Source organism: Gossypium arboreum, chromosome 10, assembly GCF_025698485.1.
Source record: "Gossypium arboreum isolate Shixiya-1 chromosome 10, ASM2569848v2, whole genome shotgun sequence".
Classification (NCBI taxonomy): domain Eukaryota; kingdom Viridiplantae; phylum Streptophyta; class Magnoliopsida; order Malvales; family Malvaceae; genus Gossypium; species Gossypium arboreum.
This window is the reverse complement of record NC_069079.1, coordinates 29,062-48,155: the sequence shown is the minus strand read 5'-3', so window position 1 is coordinate 48,155 and position 19,094 is coordinate 29,062. Positions and strand designations below refer to the sequence as shown.

At 31.2% G+C, this 19,094-nt stretch overlaps 1 protein-coding gene across 2 annotated transcripts; it reads left to right on the top strand.

The window, feature by feature from the left end:
- Positions 1 to 14,165: 14,165 nt before the first annotated feature.
- LOC108489058 (uncharacterized) lies at positions 14,166 to 18,185 on the top strand. 2 transcript variants are annotated; one of them, XM_017793309.2, is made up of 10 exons: positions 14,166 to 14,376; positions 14,484 to 14,542; positions 14,630 to 14,670; positions 14,760 to 14,791; positions 15,446 to 15,474; positions 15,963 to 15,999; positions 16,215 to 16,271; positions 17,069 to 17,145; positions 17,505 to 17,578; positions 17,837 to 18,185. In XM_017793309.2, the coding sequence occupies exons 1-10, from the start codon at positions 14,293 to 14,295 to the stop codon at positions 17,854 to 17,856; spliced, it is 510 nt and encodes a 169-aa protein (XP_017648798.1). In that variant the 5' UTR covers positions 14,166 to 14,292; the 3' UTR covers positions 17,857 to 18,185. The 2 variants fall into 2 exon arrangements, with proteins under 2 accessions (XP_017648798.1, XP_052876595.1); XM_053020635.1 differs by lacking the exons at positions 14,760 to 14,791; positions 15,963 to 15,999.
- Positions 18,186 to 19,094: the final 909 nt, after the last annotated feature.

The window sequence follows — 19,094 nt, the reverse complement described above, 5'->3', positions numbered from 1 at the left end:
CTATTCAATTTAATCCAAAATCCACTTTAAAGCCACTTTACACTTTTTCCCTAATATTTCACATTTTTACAATTTAGTCTTTATTTCATAAAATCACAAATTCATGCAATTCAACCAAAACCCATGCTAGCCGAATTTCAATTAGGTTCATAGTAGTCCATATATTTCATTAATTTCATAATTTAACCCCAAAAATTACACATTTCACAATTTAATCCCTAATTAGACTTTTCACTAAAAATCACTTTATAAATGTTATTTATATCACAACAAGCATGTATTTTCTATTATTAAACACCAAAATACATCAATATTCATCAATGGCAAAACCCTAAACTTTTAAGAGTTTTCCAAAATATTCCCCAGGCTAGCTAGACTAAGCTGCAACGATCTCAAAAACATAAAAATCATTAAAAACCTAGTCAAAAGCACTTACCAATTAAGCAATGCAATGATCGAACCCTAAATAGCTTCCATGGATGCTTTCTTCTTGTTAAATTCGGCTAGAGAAGATGATAACCAATAAAATATGGTTTTTTTTATTTTACCTTAATTAACCAAATTACCTTTTTAACTTTATATATAATTAATTAAAATTACTTAATATAAGTCCATAAATGTCCACTATCATTTATAATGGTATAATTACCACTTAAGGACCTTAACTTTAAGGTTCCATAGCTATTAACTTTAACTAATAGAACATTAGTTTTACATTTTATGTGATTTAGTCATTTTTATCGAATTAAACATTCAAACGATAAAATTTCTTAACAAAATTTTCACACAATTATTCTATCATGCTGTAAACATTAAAATATTAATAAAATAAATATTTTGATCTCAAATTTATGGTCCCGAAACCACTGTTCTGATTTGACTAAAAACGGGTTACTACACCTCACTCTTGACCCGATCGTTGAATCCGAGATATGAGATGCCACATTCATTGCTGAAGCAACTACAACTTTTAATTCAACATTCGAAGACAAATCGTGCAACCGTTCGAATTTTAAAACTTCTATTAACATTAATTGTTCAAATTTGGGTGATAAGTAAGATTATGAAAACCTTTATTATAACACCCCCTAACCCTTATCCATCACCGGAACAGGGTTATGAAGCATTACCTGTAACACCCCCTACCCGTATCCGTCATTGGAATAGAGTACGAGGCATTACCAAGGAGTACGAAACACTTACAGATAATTTAAATATATTTTCATAACAACTTGCCTCGATTTCATACTATTTCATATTTAAGCTTTATTCACCAAAGTATTTGAAATATCATCTCTATGAAAATAGCACACATGAGGTACATAATTCCATAATTATGAATGAACACATTTATCAAACATATTCCACATTCATATATCAATGTCTCCTGTCTCCATATATCAATAACTGCCATTTTTCTTGTTTTTCAGATAATTATGTGTAACCATTCATAAGCATGCAATTCACTGTTTCTTCCTATCAATCACAATTTCAAATGACAAATTCATGTGAATGAGCTCAACCTCATTAGGTGTTTAAATTCTGTCACTTTGATTCACATACTCATAATTTACTAACATATCCTGTCAAACACAATCTCTGAATGACGAAATCACATAATTGAGCTCAATAATAATAATGATAACATTACTTACATTTCTTTTTCCACACGTTACATTTACAACTTACCAACTTGTCCATTCAAGGAACGACTTACGGATTTGAGTACATCGTGATCTGAAGCCAGAAGTCTAGTTGAAGCACATAAGTGCTAAACGGAAGCCCGAAGGCTAACTAAAGCACACAAGTGCTAAGCGGAAGCCCGAAGGCTAACTGAAGCACACAAGTGCTAAACGGAAGCCCAAAGGCTAACTGAAGCTCATCAGAGCTGAATTGAAACCCCAAAAGGGTTAACTGAAACTCATATGAGTTAACGAAAGCTCGTAAGAGCTAAACGGAAAACAAACACGAGAATTCGCAACAAATGCTGAATCTCGGTTTACTTGGGTAATTTACTATCTACTCATTTCCTACGTTCCGTTTCTCCGAAATACTCAGTTCAATTTCATAACTTTTGTACATAATTTACTTATTTTCAATAATTAACATACATAAATATTAATCACCATTCATAAAATAATATTGAAAATTAATAATATTAACAAATGGTCACTAAAATTTAGTTATATAAACTCATAAGTTCGATTTTTGTATTATAGCGATAATCATAATTTCATAATAAATATTCCAAATAAAACATTATATCATTTCTAATTCAACATTTATCGATTATAATCGGGCATGTGATCAATTTATACAGTAGTCATTCATATATATGTATATTTTCCTCCTCCTCCTTTCCATCCACATCCTTAGTATAAATAACACATTTGTAAGTAACATTATCCATAATTTTCACTATTTACTTATGTGAATATTCAAGCTATCCATCCGTGTCATAGTGACTAAATTATTTTTATCTTGAGCTACAGAACTCCAAATTAAGATCCGCTAATTTTTTCTGAAACTAGACTCACGTATCTTCTTACCATAAATTTTTCATAATTTTTGGTTTAACCAATAAGTATAGTTTATTCTTTAAACTCACCCCTATTTTGCTATCTCACAGTTCCGACCCTTCTTCACTAAAAACTAATTATCTCCTCGTACAGGATTTTAATGATGTTCCCATTTGTTTTTCTTGAAAATAGACTCATTCAGGATTCTAAAAATATAAATTTAAGCCCATAATTATTTTTATTAAATTTTTTATGATTTTTCAAATTCAAAACAGGTTCTGACTTTGTCTTACAAAATTTATTATATCTCATGATTTACAATTCTATTGCTTACACCGTTTCTTCTATGAGAAACTAGACTCAATAAGCTTTAATTACATATTTTATTCATCTTCTAATTCGATTTCTAAAATTTATGGTGATATTTCAAAGTTAGATTACTGCTGCTGTCCAAAACTATTTTAGTACAAGATGTTTATTACCATTTTCTCCCTAAGCTTTTAATAAATAATAATTTCATCCCTACTCAATTAGCCTCTCAATGGATCTGATTTTTCTCAATTAACACTTTATTCTATCACTTTAAATTACTTTATAACCTTTGGGAATCAGAATTTCAGCACTAGACTTTAATTCCAAACATTTTCACAATTAGGTCCTAAAAATCAATTTCTATTGAAATTACCTAATAAAATCATCTCATAAACAAATTAAAGCTTCAATTTCATGATATTTCATCATAAACTTACAGCACTCAACCATGATGACTTTCAATTTCATCCATGAAATCAAATACTAATGAATTTAATAGTAGGACCTAGTTGTAAAAGTCTTTAAAACACAAAAATTATAAGAAAAAGGCAAGGATTAACTCACTTGGTGCAAAAATTATGGAATACCAGCTTATATAACCCCTTCTATGGCATTTTAGCTGATGAGAATGAAGAAAAATTGAAGAGAATTCTAGATATTTCAATTTGGTCTCATTTTTATTTAGCTAATTTTGGTAATTTTCCAATTTTGCCCTTCTTTCACCCTTTTCCTGATTTTTTTCTCAGCTATTGCCTCCCAAAATATCTCCTTTGGGCTTATTTTGACTTTAGGTTCTTCCTCATTTGACAATTGAGCTATTTAATCATTTTAGTAACTTTTACACCTTTTTTAATTTAGTCTTTTTTATTTAATTAACCACTCAAACGTCAAAATTTTCTGACGAAATTTTAATACTACCTCACTAACACTCCATAAATATTTCTAAAAATATTTATGGCTCGATTTATGAAGTCGAGGTCTTGATACCTCATTCTCGACCCAATTTACCTAATTAATTCTTTTAAATCACCAAATTCACTAATTCAAAAATACTTCTATATTCACATTTGACTCAAAGGTATTAATTAATTAAATTTTCGACTCACTCGTCAGATTCAGTGATCTCAAATCTCTATTCCCAACACCACTGAAAATTAGGCTGTTACATTACCAGACTTTTCAAATCAAATATGAATATTACATACCATTTAACATAAATATACCGTAATTAAATTTTTCCAAAAACATCAAAAATTTTCATAAAAATATGGGACACACGCCCATGTAACCAGGCCATGTGGTTCACACGGTCAAGAAATACGCCCGTGTCCCAGGTCGTGTGAGTATACTAATTTCCAATATTAAGGTGCAGGGGTTACACGGCCAAGGCACACGCCCGTGTGACACACGACTGCACACGCCAAGTCACACACCCGTGTACTAGGCCATTTGTCACACACGACTGAGGCACACGCCCGTATCTTTGCCTATGTGAAAATATCTAAGCATTCTATTTTGAAAATTTTAAAATTGTAGGGGACACTTGGCCAAACCACACGCCTATGTGTAAGCCGTGTGTCTCACACGATCTAGTCACACGCCCGTGTATTTGGCCGTATGGACTCAAAATGATCCTTAGACAACAAGTTTACCATTCCCTGCAATCTTGTACACTAAGCAACTCAAAAGCCATTTATTCAACCAATTCAAAACACAATTAAACACATTCAAAACATGTCAAAATAGACATCCTAGGTGCCTAACCAATGTACCCTTATAGATACCACAATTTTATTATCAAAACATATCAATAAAACCTCATTCAAATAAAATTTGTAAACATGCCAATTTTAACCTGTTTTGCCTATATTATATCAATTTGAACATCAATTTAAACAAGTCATATTATGACCTCAAACATAAACATATACTTATATATAACCAACCCAAAATTAACTTATAATCATATTTACAATCAATCCACAATATAGTTAACATTTGGACGCCCTAGGTACATGCCGACTCAAAAGGAAAATACATCACCACGTTTGAGATCAGGATCGTTGATGGATGCTGAATCGGCGATCAACTGAAGTACCTAACCTGCACACGGAAAACAAAACCATATGCTGAGTATAAACTCAGCGGTATTTCTATAATCTGAATACTTTAAGTAAAATATATAACATACACATTTTTCATACATTAACAATAGTTATTTCAATTTATCAATTTATTCATAATACATTTAATTCTCATTATTTGCTATCTCAATTAGCTTTTCACAATATGTTATACAATTCATATGTATCATTTCCATTTCACATTCGGTATTTCCAAATACCTTTCATCATATCACTTCTTTTAATTACCCTTATTAACACGACTCGGACTCGAATGGATATTCAAAAACAACCAAAACACACCAATTTGGCACCATGTGCCTCATCGGATAATTCGAATTAATAAATTGACACTCAGTGTCTCATCGGCTAAACCAAAGTAAATTGGTACCTAGTACCTCATTGAATTGATATGAAGTAATAGATTGACACCCAGTGTCTCATCGACTCGAGGTCAAAGTAATCCCTGAACTCTTCCAGTCCTATGCTATGCCATCTATATCCAACTCAGCCCGATACAGTTAATAGGGTTTCAATTCACTTTTCAAATGCCACAATTATCCAGTATTCAAATATCACATTAATCATAAATTCACATACATTCAATTCAATATCATAATGCAAATCACTCACCTTATTCACTTACCATAAACATTAAATCAACAATACAACAATTAATATTTGGATTCGGATTATTGAAATACAAACCAAAACTTTTGAGCTACTCCTCGTCGATTTTATCTTTTCCTTTCCTAGTCGTGGTTTCTGGCACAATGTTTGCTATGAAATTAAAACAATTAAAATTCATCAATATAATACAATTCAATTTCACATTAAATATTTCAATTTTTATTCAATATTTTCCAAATTTCCAATTCAGTCCCTAAATCGAAACTAAGTTTATTTCTTCTAAATTAATTCCATATTTTTATTCAATTTCCAATTTAGACTAAATTCAACTCTCTAATTTCACTTAAATCCCTAAATTTCAAAATTTTCACAATTTAGTTCCTATTACTCAAAACTTATAATTTATTTTACAATTCAATCTATATTTCATTTGTAACTTAAAATTATATCAATTTAATCCCAAATACTTAAATTATTCAACATGAACAACATATAAAAATTCAATAATTTCTAAAATTTGAACATAGATTAAGTAATATTTAATACCGGATTTTAAAAACATAAAATTACAAGAAAATAGACTAAATTGACTTACCAATTAAGCTTTGAACACTTGAAAACCCTAAATTTTCTCCTTCTTTTTTTTCTTTTCTCCCTTTTTCCCTCATGCACAACATGAAATTGTTGCGATATTAAAGAGTGAGTGTCACGACACTAAGGGTAGTACTTTGTACTATGACTTCAAAAAGGTTAAGTTGTGACCATGAAGACAATAACTTATTGTCATGACTTAAACAGGGGAATGTCGCGACACTAATTGCAGAAGGTTTAGTGTCATGACTTCAGTAGGGAAATATTGCGACTTTGATGATAGGGACCTGATGTTGGGACCTTAATAGAGTAAAGTTGCGACCATGGGGTCAACCTGATCAAATTTTGTATCTTTTCATACAAGGCTACCAAGCTTCTATCCATTGGATCTAAATTACCTAAAAACTTAACTTCACTATATTATATGCAACAATACTAATGCTAATTTATCATTCTCAACATATTGAACACCTATAAATACATCTCAAGAAGATACATATTCATTCTAGATTCAAGCATCACAATCATTACTTGGCATGCAAGCTATGTTCTAATTTCAATTTATTGCATTACATAACTTGGATAATTATACACATATTTCTATCAACTTATATGTTCATATTCAAAATGTAAACATTTCCTACCATTTGGACCCTAAACATCCTACATAGACCTAAAAACCAACTTAAGACCTTAAGAACATGCCATTTTCTATAAACATAATAAAATTTATACAAACTTTGTTGAGTCAAGAGTTAGGTTCTGGATGCTACCAGTCATCTATGAATTATATGTTAATAATATTTAAGTGAATAAAATGAACCTTTTTTATGATGTTTATTAACCAATTAGTCCAATTCGAGTCTAATGACGTTCTAACGAGTTGATGTAGTGGTGCAGGAAAAAAACTTGAACCAAGTAAACTAAGGAGTTAGTGGACTTGCTAAAATGTCACGACATGAAGACTTAATGTCGTGACATTGAAGCTGCACCAGCACTTAGAACAATTTTTTACCAACATCGACAATGCAAGTAAACTGTAGCCGAAGTTGCGACATTGAACCATATAGTTGCGACATTCTATAACATCCCATTTTTCAGTGATGTCAAAAATAGTGGTTTCGGGATCACAATTTCGATAAGGGGGTCAGTAAATATTATTTATTTAATATTTACAAGTATTTATTAGTGTTATATAAAAATTTAGTTAAGAAATTTTAACGTTTAGTTAATTAATTAACTAAATAGGATTAAATCGTAAATGCTACAAAAGTTAGCTTCTATTAATAAAATGTGTTAGATAGCTTTAGAAATTTAACTTGAGAGCCTTAGGGTGAACCTACCAAGAGGGCTAGAGGAAGGAAACTGCTCAAGTGAGCTTGAAGCAATTAAATTTACCTATTTCTTTATTAGTGGATGGTTTTGGTGGTCAATAACATGAAATTTATTTAGTTTTTAAAGGGTAAAGTTGTGATTTGATAAATTAATAAAATTAAAACATAAAAAAATTAATCAAAATAATATTCTTCATCTTTTCTTATGAACAAAATCAAAACACGATAGCTAAGGGAGAGCAAGCTTTCGGCCAAGGCACTTTCCATTGTATGGTATGAAATTTAGTGATTTTTATGTTTTTGAGCTCGTTTCAGCTTAGTCTAGCTAACTCGAGGGTTAATTTGTGAAAATTGTAACTGTTTTTTTATTATTCCATTGATGATTTTTAAGTGTTTTTCAAGTTTAATCATAGGTTATTGAGCTTGATTGTTAAATAGGACTATTTTATAAATTAATTTTTAGTGATTTTGATGTTTAAGGATTTAATTGTTAAAGTTGTAAAATTTTATGAAAATATTGTGAAATCGAGAAATATATGGTCTGTTCATGGATTATAGGAAATTCGCTAGCTTGGTGTAAGCTTAAATGTGTTTAATTTGATAGTTTCAGTTTTAGGGACTAAATTGCATAAAATGTAAAGTTTAGGGGTAAATTTGTACAATATAATTAAAAAGGCTTAAATGTATAAATTTAAATTTTTATGTGGTTTGAATTTATTTAATTAAATTAAACTATACTTTAGATCAAGAACCTCAACAATCGAAGGACATATGAGGAAGAGGAAAAATTGTCGATTAGCCCCTGATAGTTGAATCACTTCGACAGGTAAGTTTATATTACTATTCATGGTTACAATTCATTATTAAATATTGTTAATTATTGCTGAAATGGATTTTGAATTATCTGAAATAAGTTGAATTTTGAGATAGTTCCAATAGACCGAGTAAAAGTTTTATACACGAGATTTTTTAATGATTCCTGTCCTAGATCGAGCTCCAGCATTTGTTGCGGACTCGGATATACATGTGACATAGATTTATCCTTGTCTGGTAATCTTTTAAAGGTTTAGCCTAGATTGGTAACCTTACATGTATATATATAGCCTCAGCTAGGCTATTTTTCTTTGTTGTCAACGATTTAACCCGAATGGGTAACTTGACATCTATATTTCTGCACTCGGCTAGCTCGAATGAGCATTAAATGTTTCCCACACTCGTGTATTTAGTTCTTTTATAAAGATTCATCGGAAACATATAAAAGGATGTATAGTGTGAGATTGTTTCATAAAAGTGGACAAAATACGAACTTTGAATATCTTTATGTTTGTTATTTATTAACTCAAAATTGTTGAATTATGTTGTGATAAGGTTAATAATTCAAGTGGTTATTTGTAATTAACTATTAAAAGATTAAGGTAAGCTATTGAATTGAATTGTATGAGCTTACTAACTATTGTATATCCTTACTTTTGTTACTGTGTTTTGTAGATTTTGGATAACCGGAACGTATCGATTAGGTCAATGGATCTCACACCTACCATCTTCTAACATCAATAGATTTTGAAGTCTTAATTGTGGTTACTTGTGGCATGTATATAAGATACTTATTTTGCAAATGTTGAACATGTTTTGGTACTTTAGTTGCAAGTGCACTTATATGCAACTTTGGTATATGTATTGCATATTTGGCATCTTGGTAATGTGTTGTTGTTATAAGTTATGTTTGAATGATTATGTGGTAACAAGATTGGCGTGCTTAATGATAGTCAATATGCTAGAATGGATGAATTGAATGGTTGATAAATTTTGATTATATGTGGTGTCAATGATGGCACATTCGTTAGTCATCTAGTCTAATGATTTGGTATGATTTGGGCATGTTTTAATGTGTTTTAAATGGGTAAAAATGATTGAAAATGATTTGGCCTGGTACTTAAGAAATGAATGATGTTTTGCTTTGTTTTGGAAGCCATTTTAGGTGCACACGACCTAAGGCACGGGCTGTCACATGACCGTGTGCCACACACGGTCACAATATAAGGCCATGCGGCCTATTAAAATTTTGGTGCAGGTTTGACACACGGTCTACGACACGACTGTCTGACCCTATTTTGAATCGCACACGGTTTGACACAAGGTTTGCGCCATGGTCATGTGACCTTTTTTCGAATTGCAAACAGTCGAGCGCACGACTTTGCGACAAGACCGTGTGACCCTATTTTTGAACTGTACATGATTTGGTCGTATGACCATGTTTCTGAGCCACATGGCCTAGGCTTTGTCACACGGCCTGGCCATACGGCCGCGTGACCCCTGTTTTCAATTTTTCTACATTTTTCTATTTTGTTTCAAATTAGTTCCTGATTGTTTCTAAATTGATTTTTAGGTTCCATAAGCTCAATATAAGGCTCATAATCGTATATATGCTATGATTGATGATTGGTTTTGATTATATGATATTTAAATTGATGATGGAAGGGTTTATGTTGTTATTTGAATTGATATGTGTCGTAATACTCCGTAACCCTAATCCGACAACAGAGACGGTTTAGGGTGTTACACAGCCAACACTTGAAGTCGTAACATTCTTGACAATAGTCAAATACGGAAGTCGATCACAAGGCTGCAACAAGGTCGCATCATTGAGAAGCAAAGTTGCGACATCCAAGCTTTTCTCTAAAGACTCGAGCAAACTACCTGCAAAATGGTGACATTGGACTTGTAATGTCGCAACATTGATGCTTGACGAACTTAAAATCTTCAAGGGTGTTTTTGTCTGCACAATCAACTTTAACTAGTAATTTAAGGTAGAGTCGACTCAATTAGATCAAAGAACATTATTTCTATAAATGTAACCCAAAAAAAACACAATTAAGGATGATTGATTACGATTTGGAATAGTTTAGTAGATAGTTTAGAAGATTGTTCATAAAACTTTGTTATTCTCAATTTCTGTTCAAACTTGTAATTAATGATGTTGTATGTAGCTCTAATAGAAGAGAAAGTAGGAGCCCGGAGTTGGTTGGTTATTTGGTAAACTACACTACAAGTCACCCAACTATTGTCTCTCTTTTTTTTTGTCACTTAACTAATATTTTTTTTCGTCATCCAACTATTGCCCCTTTTCTCTTTTGGTCATTCAACTATCAATTTTTTTAATTTGGTCACCCACCTAACGGGAGGGTGACGTGACCGTTTAAAAAAATCAATATAATAATAAATTTAGCCCTAAACTTTTACGTATTATATCAATTTAGCCATAATTTTTAAAAAATAACGGTTAAAATTTACAAATAATCTCAATTTAATCCCAAAATTTACCTTCCTCCCCTGCTTTCCACACCATCACTACCATTGTTGTCTCCACCACCACCTTATCCCCCACTTTTCTCCAAAAAAAAAAGAACTTACATTTTTTCTTTCTATTTGAACCTAATTTATCATTAAAAATCATCCATCATTGCATCCTTACCAAAATCACCAGCACCAGGTTTCGAGATTGATTACAGTCCCTTTACAGTCTCTTTGGTCTGTTCTTTTAGTTGGCAGTTTACCAAGAGCCTCAGTGACACGGGATTGCTTTAAAACCATTTGCTTTCCCTTTTTCTTTAAAATATAGAAGGTAGATGAAAGATTACCAGGCACTTGTTGACAATTTGTTTTAACCAAGAAATAATCTTCTCCTTTCCTAGATTGAACGGCATGCTCGTATCTCACACTTGGCTTCTTCATCTCTCTACTTATCAATGCTGTCAAAGGCACCAGGTCATGACTACGACGCTTGTGTAACATCCCCTACCTGTATCCGTCGCAGGAACATGATACGAGGCATTACCGGAGTTACAAATTTATTTATCAGACATTTTATTTTATCTAGCATTTATATTTGGGACCAATCGAAATCAAACATATTGCCCCCTAACCATACTTATTTTCCTTGTATCAACGTGTCAAAGATAATCACATATTTACATGTCATTATAAATATCATTCTCTTACCGTTTCTTCATAAACATAAATCAGTTAATTTACTATATCAATATTTCATGTACCATAAACTCATATTTCCTTATATCACATAATTAGGTTTCGCGAACTTATCTGGCTAAATTGCAAAAATACCAAAATTTAGGGGCATTTCGGTAATGTTCTATTTTTCTCGATTTTTCAACGGTAATGTTCTATTTTTCTCGATTTTTCAACCAATCTTGATTTAAATTAATAATTTCATTCAATTTATTAATTTAGACAATAAGATAATTAATTTCACTCAATTTGGTCATTTTTGATATTTTTACAAAATTGCCCCTAAAATTTTACTTTTATTCAATTTAGTCCCCGAACCTAAAACATGAAAATTAACCACTTTAATGTAACCCATGCAAACTAAATATTCATATATATTTTCCTCCTCCTCCTCTCCATTCCATATCCTTAATGTATATATAATTCCACTATTTTCTCATATGTTCATATCAAGCTGTCCACTTGAGTTATAGTTACTAAATTATTTATATCTTGAGCTACAGAATTCTAAATTAAGAACCGCTTGATGTTTCTAAAACTAGACTCAAATATATTTCTACCATAAAAATTTCAGAATTTATAATTTAGCCAATAAGTACAGTAAAATCTTCAAACTTACCCCTATTCTCATTGCTTAATGACTTGACCTTTCCTTACTAAAAATTAATTATCTTTTAGTACAAAATTTGAATGATGTTTCTGTTTATTTCTCTTGAAAATAGACTCTTGAGGATTTAAAAAATAAATTTAAGCCTCTAATTATTTTTCTCAATTTTTTTTTATGATTTTCCAAAGTCAAAATAGAGGAACCCGAAATTATTCTGACATTGTCTCATAAAATTTATTATATCTCAAAATTTACAATTTCATTGCTTACACCGTTTCTTCTATAAAAAACTAGACTCGATAAAATTTATTTAACATCTAATTCTATTTTCACAATTTTTGGTGGTTTTTCAAAATTTAACTACAGCTGCTGTCAAAACTGTTTTAGTGCAACATATTGATTACCAAGTTTATAACACCCTTATTTCCATTCTCTACAATATTTCCCATCATTTTCTCTTATTTCTCTTCACTAATATATCAAAAACATAGAACCTTATATAAGAAAACTCTACCTTAACATAATTTTCATGCTTTTGATATTACCTTACATGAGATACTTTACTCAAAATATATTGAAGTCTTAAAGTTCTTACCTTGTCCTATTGATTTCAATTTTTAACTTGATTTTTCTCTCTCCTCTGGCTTTTATTTCTTGAACCCAACTTAATATTCTAACTCCCTTTAGCCTTCTCTCTTGGTAGCTATGGAAATTCTTTTGATTTCTAGGTGAAAATGGTGAATTTTTGGTGGAAGGACTAAATTGTAAAGAAAGCAAAACTTTCTTTCTTCTCTTCTCTTCTAACGTGAAATGCATGGAAAGATGATGGCTGTTGTGAGTGTGTGTGTGTGTTTTTTTTTCACACACACATATATATATACTAAATAAAATAATAAAATAATCATAAATATCTTATTAAAATATTAATAAAATAATATTTATCTAATTAATTAATTTAAAATATCATTAACATAATCCTTACATTCTAGAATTCTCTCTCTTACTAATTGACTATTTTTCCCTTCAAAATCTTTCAAAATTCCATCAATGAGTCATCACTTAATTTAGAAAAATTACGATTTAGTCCTTCATAATTCTTCACCTATTCGATTTGGTCCTAATTCATCCATTTTCCTTAGTTTCTAGATTATTCTACCCCTAAAATATTTACACTATTGGTCCTTTAATTTTTTATATTTATAGTTTAACCCCTCAAATTTTGAGTATTTACTCTTGGGCAAGAAAACTTTTCTCTCTTTTACAATTTAGTCCTTTCTTGAAATAATAATGTAATACATCATAATATACTTCCCAATGTTGACATAATAAAATTTCTCTTTTTTCACTTTATTTCATTACTTAACTATATCAAAGATAATATCTTACTTTCTTACTGTAATAATTTTTGGGGTATTATAGCCTGCCTTATCTAGATGCAATATCCTACGACCCCCAAGGTTAATTAATGCCCCCAAGGCTTAACAACCCATTGTTGCCCACTCAATCACAATCTCAAAACAACAAGCACCTTCTTCCAGTTCACTTAATTATTAAATATCCTTTAATATGCACTTGCAGTAAACAACTCAAACTTTCTGTTAGAAATAAAGACACTTAATTTTCTAAATACAGAATTAAGTTTAGAAAGATGACAGCAGACAAGGAAGCAATGGAATGTGTAGTTACTAACAAAGAATATTTGGTTTAATGTTTCATACAAATTGATTTTTTTTTTTTTTGAGAAAAGTGGGGAGGAGGTGGACGTGGTGGTAGAGAAGCGGAATAGGAAGGTAAATTTTAAGGATCAAATTAAAATTATTTATAAATTTTGAGAGTTAATTTTTTAAAATTACAATTAAATAAATATAATATTTGATTGAGAGCTAAATTTATTATTTTACTAAGTATAATTTATCTTAGTTATTAAAAGTAAATAGGTGTCACCGCTAGTTCTGTTTTTACAGCAGATAAATGCAGCTTATGTGACATTACCTACAGTATATAGCTTAAGTATCACATTGAGTAATAAGTTATAAAGTTCAGGTACGAAATTGCCTATTAACCTTGTATTACATAACCTACAGTATATAAACACCGTTGACGTAGTTGCCTCGAACTTCGAATTTCAGAGGCCCTTGTCTCTGTTGAACATGGAGGACAGTGTGCTTCTACGAGAGTGGTTCGACCGAGTTGACTCAGGGAAAACTGGAAGCATCACCGCTACTCAACTCAAGGTTCCTTTTTCAATTTTCCCCCCTTCAAAATGGGTTTTCTTTTTTTTTTTTTTAAGAAAATTAATTAAATTGCTCAAGTCTCTTTTTAAATTGAAAATAACGATCAGAGCGCTTTCGCCATCGGTAATCTCAACTTTCCTCTTTCTGTCGTTCAACAAATGATCAGGTTCTCTTTTTTTCTTTTTTAGTTTCTCAATTTTAGCTCCTTTTACCTTTTTTATGTTGATTAATTGTTTCATATTTAATTTTACAGGATGTATGATTTTGATAGAAATGGTACCATGAGCTTTGAAGGTAAAATTCCCATCATTTAATAAATTTGTATGTATTTTCTTTTCCAATTTCAGTTCTATTTATTAATTTTTTATTTTTGTTAAGCATAGAATTCCTTGCCCTCAACAAGTTCCTCGTCAAGGTTAGTACTTTCATCAATGGAATTCTATCCTTATAGACCTTTCTGGAGTTTCCTCTCTTTTCTTAAAATGCATTTTAGGTCAAATTCTGCTATAAATCCCCCGTTCTCTATACAATACCTAGAATTGTAGAATTGTAGATTTAGTCCATATTCTCCAATTAGATCATTTATTAGTCTCTATATTTTTCAAAATTTTAAATTTCAGTCTTAAGGACCGTTTTTAAATCCATAACTGACTTTTTTGTGGATAATATGTGGAAATAGCAAGTTGACAAACCATGACAAATTTGGGAAATAGCAGAATTTAATGAATTAAATAGTTACTGTTTGGTCAGTACTGAAATTTTAAAATAAAATTGATCAAACTATAGTACAAGGACTAAATACATAATTTACAATTAGTACAGGGACTAATGGCAGAATTTAACCTACATTTTAACGTGAAAAATTGATACCCTTTTTCAATTATGATCCCATGCTTCTCACTCCATGCTTGATATGAATTTCAATAATTCACAATTCAAATTATCTTCTGATGCATGTTGTTGATGTTTTTCTTTCAAAATAATAGGTGGAATGGAATTCGTATAGGAAAGTGATTTAACATCTTATTTGGTTACTCTCATTATATTTAATGATTTTTTTTTCCTACAGGTCCAGCAAGCCTTCTCAGACTTAGAGAGGTAATTCTGAGCCTTATCCATATGATAAGTAGCAGTCTTCTTTTACTTTTCTTCTATGCTATGCTGCTCTTGCTCTTCATTGTACTTGAAGTATATATGTCTGACACATATTTTGGCATAGATATGAGATAATAACCAGACCCACCTGATAAATGGAAAAACTTAGAGAAAATGGAACATACCTATCTTGTGTGCATTTCTGACACTGACACCCGAGTTAGAGTACATAAAATCTACTATAATTTATGTTAGCTAGATGTTTTTAATGATTGATGGGTTTAATCATTTCATGCTTGAGACCATAATTGTGGGGGGAACAATGACAATTTTTGAACTAAACAGAGTCTTAGTGGGTTCTAATAATTCCAGACATTTATTTTAAAGTTCACAGCAAGTTAAGGCATGATGTAGGCACCTCCTATTTTACTATTTTCTTCAATCTGAACTAAAAAGTAAAAACTTGAAATGCTTTCTTGTTCACTTTACAGGAATCGTGGATTCCTTGCAACCAATGATGTTTATGAGGTATCTTGTGATGATTTTGAAGCACCTTTAAAAACCACGCATCAAGTCTTGGCATCTTTAGACTTTGAATAGATATTTCTTTTTCATTTTTTTGGTCTATTCTCTTTGATTTTCTCCACTTCAATTTGTTCCGAACTTTTTTAGTCTCCCTTTGGAATCTGCCCATCCATTTTCCATCTACTTTTTCTGGTCATGATATCAAAACGTTGTTGCAGGCAATAAGCAAAATTGGGTTCGTTTTGGATTCTCCTGCATTCTACACAGCATGTGAGGTAAAGCCTATATAATTGGACACAAAGTTATAAGTGAGAGGGCGATATTATGACGTAGAACTTGGTAATAAAGTAGTGTTTATACCCCCTCAAATCTTTATCGTTTCATCAGTTTACTCTATGGTTTGTTTCTTCAAGAATTTGGAGTCTCATGTACAATACATGTTAATATATGTATATGTGTATATTATATTCTTCATTTCTTGTGTGTTCAAATGAGATTATTAGTTCCATGGTCAGGAGCAAAGTAAAAAAAAAAATTATGTTGGGGGTGCCAGAATAAAAGATCAAATTATGACTTCTTTGGGGGGCTAAAGTAGATTTTTATAATTTTTAGTAATAGAATACTAAAATATCATAGTGTGTTTGGACGAGAAGAGGGGGTCTAGGGCCCTGTTTGCTCTCCTTTGCTTCTGACTGTCTATGGTACATTCTTATTCTGTTTGTATTCCTCTTTCAAAGTCCAGTCATGCTCTTCCACTGCACATACTAGACTTTTTGGAAGCATTATTATTTCATTCTGTTTGATGTTGATTTAGCATTCTATGATTTACTAATTTTATGGCTAAATGTGTATCTAGTATTCCCCTTCCAAAACCTGATCTTGATTTCTAATTTTCATTCGTTCTTGTTATAGTGTTATTTTAGCATGGATATAATGCCTATGGTTTTCATATCAAAATTTAATATATGGCCCATCTTAGTTCGCTTGGCATGAACTGAATTTAGTTATGTTTTTTTTACTGTACCAATGGATATTATGTTTGTTCATTTTTATTTTTTTACTTTGTTGGCAGAGCTTTGATCAGAAGAAGAATGGGAGATTGCATCTGGATGACTTCATATCACTTTGTATATTTTTGCAGTCTGCTCGGTACAGTATCTCTAATCTCTGCTGAACTGCTTCTTGAGTGTTAAATATCATGAGGTAGTCTTGCTTATTGAATTATATTAGTGTATAAAATCGTGTAAACATGGTACCCAAAGAACATCTACTATGTCTTGTCAAATTTTTATGGTAAGATGTAAGCAATACGGACATGAAATACACACATGTTACTCACAGCCGTGTGGATATAGGGCAGCAAATGCTTGAATTCACTTAAATTGAAGGTGCTTGACGTAGAGTCTTCATATAATCATATTTATTTATCCATTTCTCAGACAGGTTATGTAAATCTCCTTATCCCCCCCCCCCCCCTCTTATGCTTTTGTGGATTGTTGTCGGTGCAGAAATATGTTTAATGCATTTGACACGGGAAAACAAGGCAGGGTTACTCTTGATCTGAATCAGTTTGTCTACTGCAGTGAGTATTAATTTTTATGACTGTTAGCCTTTCTTTTCGTACATATTGCTGCATTCTGTATTTGCTTTTTAAGAAAGGAATAAGCAACACATTTAACATTCTGTTGATGGGGGATCGGCTCCTCCGGGAGAAGTAACAAAGAACAATAGGGTTTACTTGCTTGACCTGAAACATGGTTTTCTTTGAGATTTTCATATCATCTATCAATTTAACACGCTTTCTTTTATGCTGATGCCTTTTTTGCACATGTTATTTCAGCCGCCAGCTGTAGAATATGACATCGAGAAGACTGAGTAAACTGGACTTGAGAAATTCTAATATAATGACATGGGGACTGATATCATATTCTGTTTGGGAAAAAAAACTATGTCATATAGTGTGCCAGTGAATTTTCTTACTTGATTGTAGAGCCGCTTCCCTAGTTCTTTTTGCATTAACAAATGGTTATACTGTCTAGATTTTTCATGAATCTTCCTGCCCGGTGTGGATAAACTAGTTGATGAAGGTGGTTGCTTTGAGCTTCTTTCATATTTATCTTGTACGTATGATGATGTTCAGAAAATTCAAATGAAATAAACGGGCAGTAATGCCTACCACATATTCATGATGTCAGTTTGTAACAGTGGTAGGAACCATGATCCAGGGGCTCCGTAGGGGCAAAATCTATAACTTCTAAAATCAGTCAGTGACCATTTTTCGTTATGTTTTTTTCTCGTGTCATAGTTATTTTATATTTTTCACAAACTATGAATTTATGTGATACGGATTTTGTCCATGTGGTCTATGAAATAATTTTTTTGGCTTTAAGTTCTTTTTAATCTTCAACTTCTAACTTCATTTCTATTAATTTTTTGGCTTTAACTTCTAATGTTTCATTAACTTAATGGAAGTAAACTCAAAAGAAAGAAAGCAATAGATGAGCAGAAAGATCACGAGAAAGTAATTGCACGTGTGTGAATAAATGTTTTCAATGTATTGTATTATGTAATGATGAAGTGATTACAAATTAAGGGAAAATATTTTATTTATAGTGGAGTTTCCCATAATATGCAGGTACATGATTGAGATTAAAAGTAATCTACAAGTTGATGATTAAAGGCAATCTACAAGTTGATGTTCTTAAGGAATTTAAATACATTACAAGATCCCTTGTTAAAATACAAATTAGTAGAGTGTTTGCATATTCACCAAGCTAAATTGATGGACCTTAAATCTTCCTAAACAATGGATTAACTCTGTTGGGCCAAAATAATCCCAAATAGATAAGATGAGTCATCAAAATGTATTTTAATTGTGGCTTTTTGCGCGGTCTCTAAAAGATACAGGTAAGGATAATTATAAACAGGACAATTGGCTTGGATGCAAATATGAGAGGTAAAGTAAACTACACAAGTTGTTACCTAATTGTTAATAAATTTATTTTTGGTTATCTAATTATAAAAATTACAAAATAGTTATCTAACTATTTAATTTTGTCTTTTTGTCACCAATTGACTAACAATGGTAGCTTTTAAAA